This window comes from Mustela erminea, chromosome 7 (genome assembly GCF_009829155.1).
Source record: "Mustela erminea isolate mMusErm1 chromosome 7, mMusErm1.Pri, whole genome shotgun sequence".
Lineage (NCBI taxonomy): Eukaryota > Metazoa > Chordata > Mammalia > Carnivora > Mustelidae > Mustela > Mustela erminea.
In genome coordinates, this window is record NC_045620.1 from 48,088,215 (window position 1) to 48,107,965 (window position 19,751).

Consider the following 19,751-nt stretch of genomic DNA (forward strand, 5'->3'; position numbering starts at 1 on the left):
CCCGAGAACCGACAGGCCGCCAGGCTCTGGGTCGCCGCGGCCTCGACGCCTGACTGACTACTATCCCCTCGCTGGTACTCGGGGACCCCTGCAAACCGGCGCCCTTGCCCGCAGCCGCCCTCTGAACCAAGAGCTCCCCCACCTTAGCGGGACTTCCCGGGTCTCGGGATGGCGCCAACATCATCATCCTGCGACCACCGAGGACGAACTGGAAGGCGGCCTGACAGCACCCGCGGCGGCGCGCCCACGTGACCCAGCGCCCAAGCTCCGCCGTCTGCCCTCGAAGGAGCCCTGAAAAGGAGAGGTCTCGGCTGGGAGGGGCGGACTTCCCGACAGCCAATGCGTGGTGAGCCGCCTGGCCCTCACTTCAGTGGTGCGTCTGGGAGTCCGTGAGGGCGGTGGCCTGGACTGCGGGGAGGACTCGGGTGGCGCCGGGTGAGCGGCTGGGCGTGTCCTGCTGGGCGGGCCGAGGCGGTCGCGCGCGTCTCCCCAGTGTCGAGTTCCGCACGGTTCCTTATCTAGTTTTATAGATTTGTTTTTTAAATCAGATCATTTCTTATGAGAATAGTGTAATCTCCTTTACTCATTATGATAAAGTGAGCATTTCCCCACGGTTTTCCAGTTTTACTGGAAGTAATAGCTGACAAAATTCCATTTATAGCATACTTTATAAATGTATACATTGTGTAGTAATTACCACTAGTTCCAGTAAATTATTTTATTTTATTTTATTTTTTTTTTAAGATTTTTATTTATTTATTTGACAGAGAGAGATCACAAGTAGGCAGAGACGCAGGCAGAGAGAGAGGAGGAAGCAGGCTCCCTGCTGAGCAGAGAGCCCGATGCGGGACTCGATCCCAAGACTCTGAGATCATGACCTGAGCCGAAGGCAGCGGCTTAACCCACTGAGCCACCCAGGCGCCCCCAGTAAATAATTTTAAACGTTACTTCAGTGACTGCATAATAAACCAATGCATAGATCTATGTAAATTATTCAGTCCTCTCCTTGTGGGTAAGTACTCTGTTTCTAAACTTTTAGTAAATGCACTCCAGTGAGTGCCTTTACGTGAAAATTGCTCACCTCCTTGTATTTCTTCAGGATAGCTAACGGGTAAGGACAGTTCTGTGAATAGATAGATTTTGTTTTTCCTAACTGACCCTGAGATTGCATTCCCCATGGATACTTGTGCTGCATCAAACGTTGTGTTTAACCTTGGGCAATTTATCTAGATATTGGTCTGTCATTTTTATACTATTTCATTTGTCAGTGAAATCTCTGCTATTTGTACACCTGTATTTGAATTGTCTGTGTTCTTTGCTAATTCTGTTTTGGGTTGTTGGTGTGTTTTTTTTCTTATTGATTTCCAAAAAATTCTGTAAAGAAGCTTGACATAATTTCTACCTTTGAACCTGATTATCTGGCATTTCTAAAGGGAACTCAATATAAAATTTATGATAGTCATATCTGGTTTCTTCACTTGGTCAAGCACTAGAGTTATTATGACACCCAACTGAAGAAGTCTTTCTGACAATGAATGCTAACTATCTTACCTGGAATACAGAATCCTAGCTGCTCTTGTCCACACATGTTGTTGCTGTTGTTTTAAAGATTTTATTTTTTTTGACAGAGAGAGAGAGAGAGAGAGAGAGAGAAAGAGAGAGAGAGAGAACAAAACCAGATGGAATGGGGGAGAGAGAAGCAGCACCGAGCAGGGAACCTGATTCGGGGCTCCATCCTAGGACCCTGGGATCATGACCTGAGCTGAAGGCAGATGCTTATTGACTGAGCCACCCAGGCACCCCCACATATGTTGTTTTTATGTCTATTTAGACTTCTAGCAGATTCTAACGTCATGTGGTGTTTTAAATACTTACATGAGATTCTTGATAGTAAGATTGCAGTAGTGTTACAGAAAGGTTGTCCTTTCTGTCATGAAGTGCAGTGTGCCAGGCACAGTGGAAGCCATACTAGGGGAAGCCCTATGAATGTGGGTGCTGTGGAGAGCTGTGCAGCTTCTGTAGTGAGCTGCCTGCAACACTCATGGTAGGGACACGTGTGTGTGAGTGTGTGTGTGTGTGTGTGAGAGAGAGAGAGAGAGAAAGAGAGAGAGAGAGTCTGTGTTCACAGTAAGTTACAGCAGGTTTTGTCAGGGTTTAAACTTCCAGTCACTTTGACTTACTATTGGAATTGCTTAATAAATAAACAGCAAAAAAGATAAGATGTTTAAATGGCAGATAGAAACATTTGCTTCATCACCAGAGAGCTGAGACTTATAATTTGATTTTAGAACCTGCGGGTTGGACTCTTATTTTGAACCTTACAGTAGGCAAGTGAATGAATTATCATCTAATGTTGTATTTATAAGAAGTTGAACTACCAGACATTCATTTGAAGATATTCAAAATATAAAATACATAAAAATATAAAATCAAATTTTAATAACAACCGTAAGAATTTTTACATTGTAATATAGATTCATTAAAAAGGAAACCTCTTTCAATTGTAGATTTGAATGCAGTGTAATGGACTCATATGAGAAAATGTGACACATATTCCAAGAATTAGTGGTTTGAAAACTTTGGAGAATTAATTGAGGCCATGATTTAATAGGTTTTCTGTCCTGCGAGTATATCTTAGTGCCAAGAATTTTCAGATAGGGTCAGAAAGTGACAGTTAAAATGGAGGGTGGGAGGCAAGGGCAAGGTCAAGGTGGTTAGAGGATATGGAATGGTAGATTAGTCCATGCTCTCCAGAGATACAGTAGCTAGATGTATTGAGATAAATAAAGAGGAGATTCATGACAGGAATTGGGTCATGCGGCTCTGGAGGCCAAGCCCCACACTCTGCTGGCTGCAAGGTGAAAAACAGTAAAGCCAGGGAATCATTCAGTCTGAGGTCAGAGACCAGTGGTGTACATGCTGGAGTCCAAAGGCCCAAGAACTAGGAGCTTTGAGCTCTGAGGGCAGAAGATGGATGTCTTGGCTCAAGAAGAGAGAATTGGCCCTTGCTTTGCCTTTTTGTTCCACTTGGGCCCAATGGATTAGATGATGCGGCCCACATTGGTGAAGGTGGATCTTCTTTATTCAGTCTACGGAACCAAATGCTAGTTTCTCCTACCCCTGCAGACACATGCAGAAATACTATTTTACCAACTATTAGAGCCTCCCTTGGGCCAGTGAAGTTGGAACAAAATTAACTGTCACACATCAGATAAGACCAGAAACTAGAAAAATTGAGGGGAAGAAAAATCTCAGTTGTTGAATGGGGAATTTTGTTTTACTGTAGAATTCATCCTTTTTCGTTTCCATAAAGAAGGCTGCTACTTGCTCTTCAGCATTTCTCCTGCTGAATTTATGGTTACCTGTCTCCTTACCTTGATCTGGAGGCCCTCCACATGACTCTTTTCACATCACACGCTTCCTTTTATGATCTTAGATAATCTTACTCAGTCCTCTCTGGTCTGTCTCTGGATAATTCTAAGATTTCTTTGGTTCTGTCGTTCTGTAGTTTCATTATATTGTGATTAGATATAAATTTATTTTTATCCATCCTTCCCAAACCTGAGAGTTTCTTTATTTAGTTCTGGAAAATTACCAGCCAATATTTCTTTGGCTCTTGCCTCTCAGTCTTTCTTCCTTCTTCAAGTCCTACTGGGAATATACTAGACTTTATTATTCTTTCCTCCATCTTCCTTAACCTCTCTTTCTTATCTCCCATCTGTGTCTCTACTGCATTCTTGGTAATATCCTTAGGTCTGTTTCCAGCCCAGTAATTCTTCAGCTGTGCCAAACCTGCTGCTTACTTCAACGCAGCTTTTTATTTCAGTGAGTATATTTAACTTTCAGAAGTTTTATTTAGTCCTGTTTCATATCTGCTTATTCTTTATCTTATTCTCACATATTTAAGTCCTTCTTTTGTTTTAAACAATGTGAACATATTTATGGTGGAATCTGAGAGTCCCAGTAAAGTTTTTACAGGTCCAACATGCTGATGTTCCACCGCTGGCATCCACTTGCTCAGGAATCTTGCTCCCTTGTCCGTCCCTCCAGAGCAGTTTTACATTAGCTTCTACGGGTGCTCCTGGAATGTTTCTGGCCAGAGACCAGGCTTTCTGTTAATTTCCAAGTTAACGGGTTCCCAGGTCTCAGGGGAGCATAACTTGAACAACAACTCCATGTGCATCTGCAGGCCCATATTTATAAACCTTCAGGAGAGACTTTTACACCCCTAACTCAGGAAAAACTCAACAACTACTTGATTCTCTGTGCTAATAGATTTTGTTTTCTCTAAACTATTGTTTTCATTGAGGGTGTGGTTCTCAGCTTTCTGAGGCTCAGCTTTATGCAAGGTTTCACTCTTACTTTTCAGACTCTGTGTGTGTGTGTGTAAATCCAGACTCCTAGCTCTATTATTAAGACCAGACCCACAGCCCCTTCTAGGGCAGTGCAGCTCCCACAACAACAGGCTTCATATTGAGCTCCCTCTTTATTTCTGGACCCCAGAGATTTTCCAGATTTCTTGCAAACTTGGCCATGAATTCAAACGACAGCTGCTATATTTAAGCTACCATTTCTAAGGATTTGTAGCAGGATTGTCAAGTTATTACATAGTTGGCTCTTTTGCTGGAATTTTTCAAATCTTATTTCTACAGCCTAACTTGGGAAATATCTTTGGCTTCTGGCAGGGTCAGCAATTCAAGGTGACACATACCATTCCTTTTGCTTTACTTGCGGGAACAAAGTGAGCTTATAATGTAACTAAAGAGACCCTGCTGGTGATCTGAGTGACCCAATAACTACCGTGTGGGAAACAAAAGACCAAGTAGAGAAGTGGCCACGTCTGCAGTCAACAATGGAGCATGCACACTGACTGAACACATGTTACATGGTAGAGAGGAATAAGCATGCCTTCTTATCTCCTTTTACTTTCTTTTTACTGAAAAATAAGACACAAATACAGAAAACTACATAAAACAAATATTAAGCTTAGTAACAAACCCACTTGTAACCACCACCCAGGTTGAAACAGATGTGCAGCCACTCCAGCAGCCTGTCCTGTGCCCACCCCAGTGTAGAGCCACTGCTCTACACCCAGGAGGTCTCTGAATGGTACGTGCCATTTTCTTGCCCATCTCTGAGGTTTTAGGCTCTCCCCCAAGGAATTGCCATGTTTGGACACTAAATACCAAGGGGCTGGCACCACTAACCCACTAAAGCACATTCTTTTAGTGTGTCTAACACCACAGTGATGGGAGATGTTCCCAAGGCCTCCACCTGTCCAGGGGCTCTTAGAGAGGCATGCACTGACAGACTGGGTGAGCTGTTTGCCTCAAATCCTGTGGTTAAGAAGGAGTAATTTTTTTTTTTTTTTTTTTTTAAATCCGGAACCCACCGGTCTCTCATCAGCCAGTTTCCCCTTTGAGTCTTGATCCCCACATAGGGGATGTGAGCTGTGCATTATATCTCATTCCAATGTTTACCTTATTTCTTATAGTTTCCCAGTTCATGTAAATGAATGTTTATTCACTGCAATTACATCTTGTTTTTCTACAGAGAAATACATGAATCCAGACAAGACAAAAACTGCAGCCAGTGTGCTTGCTGGGTGGTGGTCCCACTTAACCAGCTGATCAGGGGCAAGACATGATGAAACAGATGTACCTGGAGGAACACAGGGGCAGCATCAGATCCTGGATCAGCAGGGGCCAATCACAGGGAATCTGCTGGCTGTGAAGAGGAGGGAGCAAATTCATTTAATGCAAATTTGAAGAAGAGAGAAAAGATGAAAATGATGATGGAGAAGAACATGGAGGTCAGTTCATCTTAAGAATGCTCTTTAGGACATATATTTCCCACACTGTATGTAAAACTTCCTCTGAGCAAACTAAATTTGCATTGTTCTTTCTGTAGACAAAGCTTTATGGCTTTTTTCCCTTTGGCTACCAGGAATCTCAGAGCCACATGTACAGCCTGTTCTGGACACTGTAGGTGCTCTGGGCACCATCTCTGCACTTGTGTTCTTCCTGTCCTCTCTATATTTACAAGTGTTACCTGAGCTTAAAATCAGCAGAAGAAAACCCAAGAGAAAAGACTGGCAGATCAGCAAGAATTTTAAAACCTCTCCATGAAAAAGGAAAACTCCACACTAACTGAGACAGTGTGGTACTGAGGATAGTCCTGTGGATCAACTGAACAGAGTCCAGAAGTAAATGGTGGCATTCAGTCAAATGATTCTTGACAGGAAGGCCACACAGTTTAATGGGGAAGAACAGTCTTTCCAACAAATGTTGGGAAAACTGGATAATCTCCTGCAGTTAGAATTAAGCAGGACCCCTACCTCATATGTATACAGAAGTTAACTCAAAATGTATCAAATTGAAATGTAAGAGCTAAAACTTTTGGAAGAAAGTAGGGATAAATCATCATGACCTTGAATTAAGCAACAGTTTCCAAAAGCAAGAAAGAAATAAATTAGACTGGAGTCCCTCAGAGTTAAAAACCCCTGTGCTTCAAAAGATACTATCCAGAAAGTAAAAAGAAATACTTACAAAATATATGTGATAAGGGACTTTCATCTAGAATATAAAAGTTTATAATAAAAAGAACAATAACTAAAAAAATAGAGGATCTGAATGAATAAAAATTTCTCCAAAGGAAATACACAAATGGCCAAAAAGCAATGAAGATTTAAGTGAGCATGCAAATCAACTTTTAGCAATGTAAAATAAAATCATAAAATAAAAAATTATTCTGGATCTGGGGCCACAAGTGAAAATCGTGTTCATACCAATTTCCTGGAATCATGGACTACAAAAAGGAGGGTGCCTAAGCAAAGATGCATCTCTTTCACTCTTCAAATACTGACTTAGTACCTAGTATGTGTGGGAAGCTGGCTCCTGTTGAGATAAAACGGAAAATAAAATCTTCTCCCCTAATCTCTATAAAAGTAGTAAAGAAAACACTTTTTAAGGCGTATTATTGAATACGCCTTAAACCAGAATGTAACATGCATCACAGGCAATTGACAAGGAAAGAAATCTCAGCCTTTTCATGTTAGCTAACTAGGTACAATCTGTCTCAATGTACAGTAATAACTAGTGCTCCAGTAAGACGACTAGACACTACTACTGATCACACATAGTTCATGCTCTCTATCTAGGTCATCTACTTGGCTTATCCAGAGTAAAAACACACTTCTCATACCTTTATGACAGGAGTTAGTTGTGCAACTTTGGAACAAGGCGCCCATTAAAGTTAGTCTCCTAGGAAACTGGGAGATTGGGCGCTTTCTCTCTGGATGCTTACACTGCGAACAGATGGCTTCGGGAGCCCTTGAACACAGCTGTTCTAGGTTCTGGATCATAAAGCTGACTCAGGGCCTAGCTAATCTTCAGAAGGAATTAGGTACATCTCAAAGAGAAAATACTTACAATGATCACTTTTCTAAACTACTTGCTCAAAAAGGGGAGGAAAATATTTTCAACAGAAAGTTAAGCGTCTGATTTTTAATCTGCGTTTTATAGTCCTACAAATTACCGGCACACCCTGAGGGTAAGACCCCGCCCAGTGCACCGGCCACAGTAGCAACAGGATCTCGCAAATCTTTAGCCATTGGCTCGCAGCGGGAAGTCAGGCCGGATTAATCGAGAACTGGAAGTTTAATTTAAGGCGAGTCTTCCAGAACAGAATTTTGATTAAGAGTGCACAGGATGCATGGAAGCAGCAAGGTTTGGGGCTGAAGGATTCAAAGACGGAGCATGGATTCTTTCCACCGAAGGGCGGCTGGGTCTTTGGGAAGCTCCACAATGAGCACTCAAACCACGTGCGTGGCTGCAGACTCCCGGGACCCTACACGGTACGCTGAAGCAAGGTGAGAGGTGGGGTCTCGTGGCTCTTGAGCCGGGGCCAACTCTGGCGGCGACCCTGCGGGAAGAATGCCCGCCGAGCACCCCGCCCCTAGCCAACCCAGTCCTGCAGCACGTGGAAGCGCTTTGTCCGCCACCGGCCAGTCTCAGGACGCACGCGGAAAGCCAGCTCCTTCCCGGTGCCAGCCGCCGTCGTAGATCCTCCCCTTCTTCGAGTGGCGGACAACGCACCGGACTACGTGTACCACCCGGACTACAAATGCCACAGGCAGGCAACCGAAGACAGGCCCGAAAGTGACCACGCACCCCTCCCCCACTCACGTGACCTTCTGGGGCTGTCCTGGCCCCGCCCCCTCCGCGCCAAGAACAGCCACGGAACCGCCTTCGTTGTCTTCTGCGCAGGCGCAAACCGTGACTCGCTGCTGGTGACGCAATCCAGCATGGACTTGGGCTCCAAGCATCTGTCGAATCACGTAACTCTGCTCGAACGGTCTCCGCAGTCAGACGTGCGCGCGCAGCCCCCACCCCTAGACACGGGAGGGGCGGGGCCGTCTGGGGGCGGAGCGGGCCGGGGCGGCCAATCGGCGGCGCCCGCGCTGTTGTCCCGCCCCGCCCAGCCAGCCGTCGGTCCCCGGGGGCCTGGTCCGGTGGACGCGCGGTGGCGGCGGCGGCGGCGGCAACGCCGGCTGGGAGGTGAGTGTGCGGCCCACGGGTCGTCGGGGCTTCTCGCCCCAGCCGTTGCCTCCCGACTTGTCCGGGCTTGGCGAGTGGGCCGGCAGCGCGTGCCTTCCTGGAGAAGCGGCGGACCTCGGGGGCGCAGGAGCCTCGGGCGGCCCGGGGTCGGGGTCCAGGCCCGATCTCGCGGGCGCCCTGGATGCCCCCGCGGCCCAGCAGGCACCGGATCCGTTTGCAGAGGGAGCGTGTGTCCCTTGGAGGTGTGCGGGTCGGAGGGGCCGAGGGGGCGGGGGCGTGCGCCATCCAAGCGAGAGGCCGACCGGACGGGGCCGGGAGGGATTGCCGCACCCTCCTTAGTGCGGAGGAGCCGCGGAGAACGGCCGGCGGGAGGGAGATGCTCGGACACAGAGGTGCGGCCGGGCGCCAGCCAATTACAGTGGGAGATGCAGCTGTCACACAGGCCAGAGGATTCCTGTCGCCATGATCACTGTCTTCCCTTCCTGTGCTCAGACAGGATGGGAAATCGCACTCAGCAACCACTTTATTGATTGACTCAGAAATCTCTCTTCGCCGCCTGTAGGTTCACACGTCTGCTTGAGGGCCCGGTTGGCAGAGGTTTGGGGCAGTGGAGGGCTACTGGGGAGGATGGGCATCAGATTGAGAGAGCCCTCTGCAGCCATTTCTCCGGCGCTGGGGCTGAAATCAGTGATGGTCCTTGGCCAGTGTACCGCCCCTTCCCTGCCTTATCCATTTGGGCTTGGTGGGCGTTCTCAGTTGACTGTGGGGTGTCTTCGGGTAACTGTTCAGGCCTCCTGGATGTTCTTAGTTACAGTTGAACTCTCAGAGGGCAGTCTTTTTCGTGTTTTGGGGTGGCTGGTGGTTGTAGGAAGCCAGCTGTAGCCCCAGGTCCTGGAAACAGTATCACTGGTGGGACTGGAAAACTGGGTAGAGGTGAGGATGGTTTTCCAGGAAAGATGAAGACAAGTTCTGCCCTAGACATGTTGAGTCTGAGGCAACATCTAAGATCTGGCTGAAGGGAGATAGAAGGAGGACGGGTACTTTGGACAGGGGTGGAGATTTAGGAGCCAAAACATTTGTAGATTCTACAAATGAAGGTAGATTCTAGAGCATAGGGTTGGAGTGCATCTTGAGGAAGCACATAGGGAGTCTGAGGAAAGAGTAGTTCCAGTAAAGAAGTGACCTGTGCTGGTGTAGGGGGCCACGGAAGCCAGGGGAAGGGGACCTTGGGTAGGGAGTGAAATCTGCAGTTTCCAGTCATGGAAAGATCTAGGGAGGAAAAGCAGCTCTTTGCATTTGGCACTGCTTAGGTATGCTGAGCAGTTTCAGTGTGAGTCTGGAGTCCCTGGCTCAAGCCCCGGCCCAACCACTTAATCTTGTCAGTTCCTCTTCTGTGAAATGGGGAAGGTAATAGCGACAATAGCACCTAGGCCTCGTGTATGGGAAGCCAGTAGCAAGTAGCTTACAAGCCACAGGTGAAGCTGTAAGCACTTGACATGTTTGTACTGGAGCCTCATGGGCTCTGCCATCTTTCTACAGAGGAGCAGACTGTGGTTCAGAGAAATTAAGTTACTTGTTCAAGGTAGCACAGCTTGTGAAGTTATTCTCAAAGAGTAACAGTAATTCAATTATGAGGTGTCTAGGGGTGCTGGAAATGGCCATGGATTATGGACTATTTTTTTTATCAAGTTTTCCTTGTGGAAAGTAGTTATAGTTAGTTGTTTTCTTTTCTTAAGATTTTATTAATTTGTCAGAGAGAGAGAGCATGCGCCTGTGTACAAGCAGGGGGAGCAGTAGGCAGAGGGAGAAGCAGGCTCCCCACTGTGAGAGGAGTGGGATGCAGGGCTTGATCCCAGGACTCTGGGATCATGACCTGAGTTGAAGGCAGGCATTTAACCAACTGAGCCACCCAGTCTCCCAAGTTGGTTGTTTTCTTTCTTATTTTTATTTTATGTTATTTTATTTTTATTTCTTTTTTTTTTTTTAAAGATTTTATTTATTTATTTGACAGACAGAGATCACAAGTAGGCAGAGAGGTAGGCAGAGAGAGAGAGGAAGGGAAGCAGGCTCCCCACGGAGCAGAGAACTGGATGCGGGGCTCGATCCCAGGACCCTGAGATCATGACCTGAGCCGAAGGCAGAGGCTTAACCCACTGAGCCACCCAGGTGCCCCTATTTTTATTTCTTTATGAGAGAGAGAGAGCACCAGCATGAGAAGGGGCAGAGGGAGAGGGATAAGCAGACTCCAATGTGGGACTCCATCCCAGGACACTGAGATCATGACCCCAGCCAAAGACAGTCAGCCAGCTAAGCCACCCAGTCTCCCCAGGTTGGTTGTTTTCAAAGGCAGACATGATCCTCTAAGGTTTGGTGGCCATGTGTTTTAATTATTTGATTCCCTGGTCAAAGAGATAGACGTTGTTGCTGTAAATTCTATTATGGTTTTGAGGTGTGTCTATAAGCAAGTTAGAAAATGACCTAGCTAAGCAGATTACTGCTGTAATATATTTCATTAAGTATGACTTTGGTTAATTATGTTTATCATTGGGAGAAATCATAGTAATTTTTTTTTTTTTTTTTTTTTTGGTGCATATACTACCTTAAGAGGGTGCATTAGGACTTCACTTTAGAACTCACTAAGAAGTAGCGTGACTTATCTCTTTAGATGAGGAAAGCTAGGTTTTGGTTGTTAATCAGTTGATATCCTTTAGAGAACTGAAATAATCTTGACTTTTAATCCTTTTACTTTGGTATTTGCTCAGGCATGAATAATTCTTGTTTCTGTTTTCAGAGCTGTTACTCGAAAGAAGAAACATGGAAAGTGGTGCGGTTCTGCTGGAATCCAAATCCTCACCATTCAACCTTCTGCATGAAATGCATCAGCTACGCCTTCTTGGTCACCTGTGTGATGTGACTGTCAGCGTGGAATACCAGGGCGTCCGTGAAGAGTTCATGGCTCATAAGGCTGTGTTGGCAGCCACCAGCAAATTCTTTAAGGAGATGTTCCTTAATGAGAAGACTGTAGATGGTACGAGGACTAACGTTTATCTAAATGAAGTACAAGTTGTTGACTTTGCCTCATTTCTCGAGTTTGTGTACACTGCAAAGGTACAGGTAGAAGAAGATCGGGTGCAGCGAATGCTGGAAATGGCTGAGAAACTAAAATGTCTGGACTTATCAGAGACTTGTTTTCAGTTGAAGAAACAGATGTTAGAATCTGTACTTCTGGAGTTGCAGAACTTCTCTGAGTCTCAGGAGGCAGAAGGGAGCGGTGACTCCCAAGCCGCTGTTGCTCCTGACCCCAGGGCACGTTCCCCAGGGGACAGTCCTCTCACTAATGGCCTTGGGGATTCCTCAGATCCCCTAGTAGAGACAATCAGCAATGGCGTGTTGCCAGATATGCCCCTGAAGAAGTCCAAGGAGAAACCTGACAAGAAAAAAGATGCAATCAAGCCTCCCTACCCCAAAATCAGAAGGGCCAGTGGAAGGCTGGCTGGAAGAAAGGTGTTTGTGGAAATCCCTAAAAAGAAATACACAAGAAGGCTGCGAGAGCAGCAGAAAAGTGCCGAGGATGACATGGGGGACTGCCAAAGCCCCGAGGACCCCAACCCAGAGGCCATGGGAGCAGAGGTGGAGCCCGTCACAAAGCGTGAGGAGGGCGGAGTGGGAGTGGAGGCAGCCCAGGAGCTGCCAAAAGCAGGCAGCAGGGAGGACGCAGGAGGTGTGGAGGAGGATGATGACGAGGAGGAGGAGGGCGAGAAGAGGAAGAGCAACTTCAAGTGCACTATCTGTGAAAAAGCCTTTCTGTATGAGAAGAGCTTCCTGAAACATATCCGGCACCACCATGGGGTGGCCACTGAGGTGGTTCATCGCTGTGACACGTGCGGCCAGACCTTTGCCAACCGCTGCAACCTCAAGAGCCACCAGCGCCATGTGCACAGCAGCGAGCGCCACTTCCCATGCGAGCTGTGCGGCAAGAAGTTCAAGCGGAAGAAGGATGTCAAGCGGCACGTGGTGCAGGTGCACGAGGGTGGTGGCGAGCGCCACCAGTGCCAGCAGTGCGGCAAGGGCCTGAGCTCCAAGACAGCGCTGCGACTGCACGAGCGGACGCACACAGGCCACAAGCCCTATGGCTGCACCGAGTGCGAGGCCAAGTTCTCGCAGCCCTCGGCGCTGAAGACCCACATGAGGTAGGGCCGGGGCCACCGGCCAGAGCCACTGCGAGGGTGCTCTTTGCCTGCCATGTGGCCCGTTTGTGTTCTGAGGATGGGGTTGGGGAGAGATCGAGGTCGTTCCAGGGTTTGACCAGTGTGGCTATGTCTGCAGATGTTCCACTTCTTAATTTGTGGCCTCTAGAAATTGGGGGTCTGCTTTGGGACGTCTGTGAATTCTCTTTCTTGGTGAAAGTGCCTCTTCTTTATTCAGCCTTCCTACAGGCCCCGGGCTGATGGCTATCCCCCTCACCCTGTGCCCAGTGCCAGCACAGAAGCCTGGACATGAAACCCAGGCCCTGACAGTCTTGTCGCACGGCCACTGCAGGCCAGGCTTTCCCAATCCCAGAGTAGCCTCTGGAGCTTACCATGCCTGCCATGCTTATACTTGAGGGCCAGTTGGGCTAATGGCCTTCATTTCTCTTTTCCTTACTCTTCATTTAGAACTTGGACCTGTGACCAGCTGGTCCCATGGTCCCATTGAAGATCTCAGTGAGAGGACTCTTAGGGCTTTAGGACCCTCCTCTGGTTGTAGGTGTTCGTTCTCGGGGCTTGGAAAGTGCCACTGGTTAGTCTAACCTTCAGAATGAGGACAGTGTCTTCTGTTCATAATTTTTGACCTGTAGGTGGAGTACACTGGTTTTTATTTTTTTACTTAAAAAAAAATGGTTTCCTTCCAGTGCTGTTTATGCTTGAAATCCAGAGAAGCAGTTTCTCCTCTTTTCTAGACCTGCCATCGTCAGGCTGGGGCGTCTTTGGGGTGGTAGCATGGTGTTCATTTTCTTTTTACTCTGTGATCAGTTAAAACCTTGACAGGAAGGACGCAGTGAGTCGTGGTTGATCGCTGCTTCATCCTAGTTGTGAAACTCAAATGCTGATGCGCGTTCCTTAGAAACCAGCTTTTTTCAACATTTTGAGAACCGTTCTTTCTGGACTGCTCATGTCGTCTTAGGAATCGTTGGTAACGGTTTTGATCACATGGTGCTTGGTCAGCCGTAGTCCCCAAGGTGTTTGTGGTCAATTACTGTGATGAGGAAGCTTTGCAAATACTGCATGGTACTATTCAGTGGTGAAGAGAGGGAGCAAAGGCGAGTGTCTGCTGGCTTGGGCCCTGCAGCGTCCCCTGGGGAAGCACAGCAGCCAGCTGGCCTCCAGCAGAAGCGAATTTGGGGATGGAGGTCATGGGCCTGTGTACTTCCCCTTCAGCCGTTCTCATTTGGTCTCTTGGAATAACCATCTTTGCAGGCTAGAGTGGAAATTATATTGCAAAGTGAGCTTTGAGATACATCCTAAGTTATCATCTGAATGTTGTACTTTCAGAATTCATACAGGGGAAAAACCTTTTGTCTGTGATGAATGTGGTGCAAGATTCACTCAGAACCACATGCTGATTTATCATAAAAGGTGTCACACAGGTAAATACTCAATGCTGTTGTGATTGAATGTCTTTCTAGCTGTAGAAGAAACTGCCATTTAATTTAGAAGTTGGCATCTACTAAAGTGGTGCAGGCTAAGGCCGTGATATAGCTTTTCCATCTCGAAAGTGAGCAAAAACAACTCAAATATGCCCATGGCTCTCTGGTGCTGGCATGCTCATGGTGGCAGCCGTGCACACTGGGCAGTAGGAGCTGGCACGTGAGTCTTACGTATCAAGAGGTATGAAACAGTTCCTACTGTTCTAGCCCCAAATTCCATTTCCAGGAATCTGTCTTAAAGCAATTATCCAAAATATGGGAAAAGCTATATGCTCTCATCCCGCTTCTTGCTCTCCGTAATAACAGAGCATTGGAAACAGCCTGATGGTCCAACCACAAGGAAGTGGTTCAGTAAACTGGTAAATCCATCCCTTCTCGGCACCTGATGGGGCCACTCCCAGGGCTATGAACGTTATGAAAAACACCTGTGCTTGGATATGGATTGGAAAATGTACAGTTGTGCACACAGCTAATTCCAGTTACATTGAAAACCTGCACATAGAAGACTAGATGAAAATAAATTGCTATATAATATATTAGGTGGTGGGATTATCTCATTTCTATTTTTCAAAGTTTTGTGATGTGATTTTATTATGTGAGGGAGAAAATTCAGGTTGACTCTATTCAAACTGAGCACAGCCATCCTGAGGTTCAGAACCTTAGTGTATAGGATGTAGAATCTAACTGTCATACACTGCTGTTACCATACTGATCCAGTTCTTTCTTGCTTGCATTTAAAAATTTTTAACTCTAAAGACTGCCATATGAGCCTCAAGTTCACATGCAGGCAAGGCAGTGCTGAGGCATTTAATGATGAGAATTACTGACACCCTGAATAAGAATTGGTGCCTGATGGAAGATTGGGGATGGAGGTGAGGTCAGGTCACACTGAAGCATTAAGTGAGAACTGGTCAGTTGATGAAAATATTAATGTATTCACGGTCTTTTAAAGCCAGTATTTTTATTTTGATGTTTGTAAAGTCAGGGGCACACCTAATGATCAGATGAGTCTGATTTGTGGGATTAAAAGACTAAAACTATGCAACATGAAGTAGAAACATTTTTCTCCTGTTCTGTAAACCAGCCCAGGTTTGTTGGAGTTGCTGCCCCAGAACAGCGGTGCATATGTATCCATATAAACTTTCTCTCCTCTCAGGGGACACTTTGGTTCTGATAAAGTGCCACACCAGTGCTGCTTGGAAAAATCCAACAATTCCCCCAAACAGATTGTAATATTAATTTCTTGTTTGGAATGACTAAATTTATAAAATTTGGGCCGACTAATGATCTAATTCTAGGCTAGTGGAACCCTTCTTAGGATTCCCAAGGATATTTTACCTGAACTTGCAGGAAATAGCAGGCATCCTACACAAATGTTTTAGGACAGTTTCAATGTGAAGATGTCACGTGCTGTGACTTCATACGTGTTCTAGAGTGTGGGCCAGCTCGTCGAGGGTTCTGGTGCTTGTAGCATTTCTAACTTCCTGTCTCACCTTTTCATGTAGGTGAAAGACCTTTCATGTGTGAAACATGTGGCAAGAGTTTTGCTTCTAAGGAGTATTTAAAACATCACAATAGAATCCATACTGGATCCAAACCCTTTAAATGTGAAGTTTGTTTCAGGACTTTTGCCCAGCGGAATTCACTCTACCAGCACATTAAAGTCCATACAGGTATGGCTGGCATGTCTCTAGGGAAGGGGAGTTCCCTAGTGTGGCAAGGATAATGTCCCAAAAGTTTTATGTTTACTAGAAAACTATCAGAATTTAGCATTGTTTTGTGTGTCATATAGCATTTTAAAATTTCTGAGTTTCTAGTTTCTGGCTCTCACAAACTGGAAAGGTAGGAGTGTTTGGATGTGGATGTGGATATGTGGACATTTTAATACTTTCAGATTAGAATTCGGAGTAATGGTCCAGATATATTAGTGTACACACACACAAATTCAGTTATTATGGGACTTGGAATTTTATATTCCGTTACTGTGGAAAACAGGTTTAGTTGTGTAGATGTAGTACCTGCTTTTTAAACTCCCAGAAGTTTAGCATAAACTCCTGATATCACAGGAGTAGATTTGTACCTGTCAGTCGACTCTTGAGTTGTTCCCAGCATAGCCTTCTGACTGCTGCTTTCCAGTGGTCTCCTAGGAGCATGATTCCAGAGCATACCAGAATTCAACACAGTAGGCTGGAGAGATCAACCAGTGACTTTTTTTCTCTTCCCATCTCAGGGGAACGTCCTTATTGCTGTGACCAGTGTGGGAAGCAGTTCACCCAGCTCAACGCGCTCCAGCGTCACCATCGCATCCACACGGGGGAGAAGCCATTCATGTGTAACGCGTGCGGGCGGACATTCACTGACAAGTCCACCCTGCGGCGGCATACCTCGGTAAGCAGCAGCGCAGTTTCTGCATGACAAATCACTGGTCCCAGGTGCACGTAACTCTAGACAGAAATGCCGGCCATCATTCCATAGGGTCATCGTAGAAGACGACAGTGGGCCTTTCCTTTTCAGGTTTTCTCTGCAGGGAGCACATTCACAATGTGAACGAAGAACTGAGTCTCGGGTCCCCAAGAGCACAGTCTATGACACGTGCTTCTTAACAGTGACAGTGGTGGTAGAGAAATAGTTGGCCATTAGTGGAAGGGTATTTTGCCATGGTGGACACTAAATTGAAGTTGAAAAGAGACCACTGTTGTAAAAGATGTACTTGTTCAGAGACATGTTGTGACTTCTGTTTTGTGTTTGATTTGTAGATACATGATAAGAATACTCCATGGAAGTCTTTCCTTGTTATTGTAGATGGCTCACCCAAGAGCGATGACACGCACAAGACTGAGCAGCTGGATGAAGAATATACGTCATCCAAACTTTCGGATAAATTGCTGTCTTTTGCAGAAAATGGCCATTTTCACAACCTTGCCACAGTCCAAGGCAGTGTGTCCACAGTGCATGAGAACAGTTCTGCAGACGCAGCCTGCAAGTCGGACGATTGCGTGGTGTCTCAGGACACACTGCTGGCCACCACCATCAGTGAGCTCAGTGAGCTGACTCCACAGGCAGACACGATGCCAACACAGCTTCACTCGCTGACCAACATGGAATGAGAGCTTTGGTGCCTGCCAGGCAGATCCTACGCTGCGTCTCCGCATGTGTGATTGCTGTATGCAGGTTCACGTCAGGGGCGAAGACGAATTGTCTGCGAGCAGAGTGGGCAATACCTTCTGCACATTTTCCTGAATCTCTGCTAACTTGCACGTCTTTATCAAAGCATTTTTAGAGCTTCCCCTTAAAAAATCCTAGTCTGCATGATCTCAGCTATGCTTGATCGACAAAGCAGTTAACATGACCTCACTGGATCCTGGTGCAGGTCGTATGCATAACGCTTGTCCTGATGTGTAGGAAGTTTGGACAACTATGGAAATGTAGAATACAGAGCCCTGGCCCAGCTCATGAAGTTTATGTTAGTGATCTCCCTGGTCTCTCAGCCTGCCTTACCCCTCTGTGTGGGTTTAGTTCCCTGATAATTTTAAGCTATTTTTCTACCAAGCTGAAATAAAACTGGGACCATGTATTTTCAGCTCTTTGCTGTTGAACAGAAGCAAGTCGATTTGCTTGGGGACCCTTGAGTTGGGACTGAAGAAATGGATGGTTGCATTCATTCTCTTCCACCTCCTGTCTGTAGGCACTAAAAGGAATGACAATTTGAACACTTGAAAAATAGCTTTCTGTAATCTGTACTCATAGCACATTCACAGCTAGGAAGTTGGCCGTAGAGTGACTGCTGAAATGAAGTGTAGCTGTTGGGTTTCATTCCTAAAGTCTGATTAGGTAAAAGCTGTCCTACCAAAGATTCTAGCAGCAAATGGTGTAGTGTTTTTGCAGAAGTGTAAAAAAGTGAAGTAAGAGGCTTTAGAACACTTGAAACACTGTGGAGTCCTTTTATTCACAAGTAGCAATGAGGTGATCTGGCAAATCTTAGAACACAGAGTGTTAGTATTTTTGGCTAGGTTTTCCTGACTTAACTCTGTGACTTTCAGAAATGCAGAATTCCTCTTTTATGTATCAAGAGCTTGAAACAGGTAAGTAGTTCCCTCACATTTCTTTCCTTGGGAACATGTGAGCACATAAGCAGAAGGGACCAAAACCCTTGGAACTTGTCTTTGATTATGCCTTAAGAGTAGATTGTGAAGAACCAGGAACTTTGCCTTCAGTGCTCCTGTGGCTGGCTCATGCTGGCCTTCTGCTTAAAATGAATTTGCAGTGAAGTTAATTCTTTATTTGCTAAGCCTGATTCTTGGTTCCAGTGGCTTGGATGTGTGGCCGCATGCTTTGTGCTTTGACTCACATGTAACCCTAAACATAATATTTAAAGAGAGAACCCGAAGAGTTTTTTTGTTCACTAGTTGTTTTCCTTGTATTTTAATTTATTAAACTTGCTGTGAAAACATGTTCACTTTCTAAGAGAAAGGTACTTTATCCTAAGTTCCAGGATGAAGATACAGCTGTACCATGCCAGAAACTAATGTGGGAAGACTCTCCCTAAATGCTTATTTTGTTTTAACTTGTAACATGTTAAGTAAATACTAAAACCACTCTAAGATGTTTTAGGTGCTAACATGTTTCACACTTGCTCTTGAAGATGGCAGTACTGAATTTTCAGTGATGACAGTGTATCCTGGTTGTGTTTACAGAACAGCAACAGTGAAACTGTCACACAAGCATTTTACTTTTGGTAAGAATGAGACTGCCCAGCTGATGTACTGTTTCATGGAATAAAGTCATCTTAATGGAAGGAATTTAAATAATAGATTATTTTGTTACCTACTGGAAGAATTTTTGTCTTGAATTTGTTTCTTTAGAATTCTACAAAAAAATTGTTTAATGTGTTAATAAATGTTTGCTTTCTAAAATGTTTTGCATATCTAAAGTTTATTTCCACTGTTAGAATCTAGGCTCTGTAGAAATAAGATTCTTAACTGGAACAAGTATAATTCTCTTCCATTTCATGGGCAATGAAATGTAAAATCAGGGTGGGTAGTCCTAGGATTGTCTATGTAACTGGACTGCATATTGACGCCAGATGTGAAAGCCTGGTGGTAAGGGACGCTGGCCTCCTGTGAGGGACGGCTTACTACCTGTGCAGTTGGTGCTGGGGCAGAGGCAGAGAGGCCTTTTCATTGTGATGTGACAGGCTCCGTCACAGCTGTGTCTCCAACTAGACCCATTTCTGTCCTTACCAGGAAAGTAAGTCTGCTCCTGAGAGCAGAGAAATGCAAAAACCCTGCAGAAAACCCAGCACAGAGGGATTTGTGGGGTGTCATGATTCCTCTTCATCCAAGTACAGTCTTGCTGAGAGAAAACAAGGCTGCCCTCTGAGTATATCGGTCCCAAAAGTGTAATCAGAAAGTACCCAAAGTGCTGGTGCTGTTCCTCCCATAGCATCATGATAGGCGATGGGGTGATTTAGTGCCTTCCAAACATTTTGTGGGAAATGCTCGCAGCAC

General features: G+C 45.7%; 1 protein-coding gene across 4 annotated transcripts; it reads left to right on the forward strand.

The window, feature by feature from the left end:
- Positions 1–264: 264 nt before the first annotated feature.
- GZF1 (GDNF inducible zinc finger protein 1) lies at positions 265–18,933 on the forward strand. Of its 4 annotated transcripts, XM_032351575.1 has the most exons (7): positions 265–373; positions 5,554–5,812; positions 11,350–12,748; positions 14,090–14,184; positions 15,750–15,917; positions 16,475–16,632; positions 17,001–18,933. In XM_032351575.1, exons 3-7 carry the CDS (start codon positions 11,373–11,375, stop codon positions 17,349–17,351), a joined length of 2,148 nt encoding a protein of 715 aa, XP_032207466.1. In that variant the 5' UTR covers positions 265–373; positions 5,554–5,812; positions 11,350–11,372; the 3' UTR covers positions 17,352–18,933. The 4 variants fall into 4 exon arrangements, with proteins under 4 accessions (XP_032207466.1, XP_032207464.1, XP_032207463.1 ...); XM_032351573.1 differs by lacking the exons at positions 265–373; positions 5,554–5,812 and adding an exon at positions 7,186–8,558 and having other exon boundaries at positions 17,047–18,933; XM_032351572.1 differs by lacking the exons at positions 265–373; positions 5,554–5,812 and adding an exon at positions 7,188–8,558.
- Positions 18,934–19,751: the final 818 nt, after the last annotated feature.

Coding starts and splice junctions, on each gene's coding strand:
- GZF1 (XM_032351572.1), top strand. CDS start 8,306: ATGGACTTGGGCTCCAAGCATCTGTCGAATCACGTAACTCTGCTCGAA. Junction 8,559..11,349: donor GCGGCAACGCCGGCTGGGAG/GTGAGTGTGCGG, acceptor TTCTGTTTTCAG/AGCTGTTACTCGAAAGAAGA. Junction 14,185..15,749: donor TCATAAAAGGTGTCACACAG/GTAAATACTCAA, acceptor CTTTTCATGTAG/GTGAAAGACCTTTCATGTGT.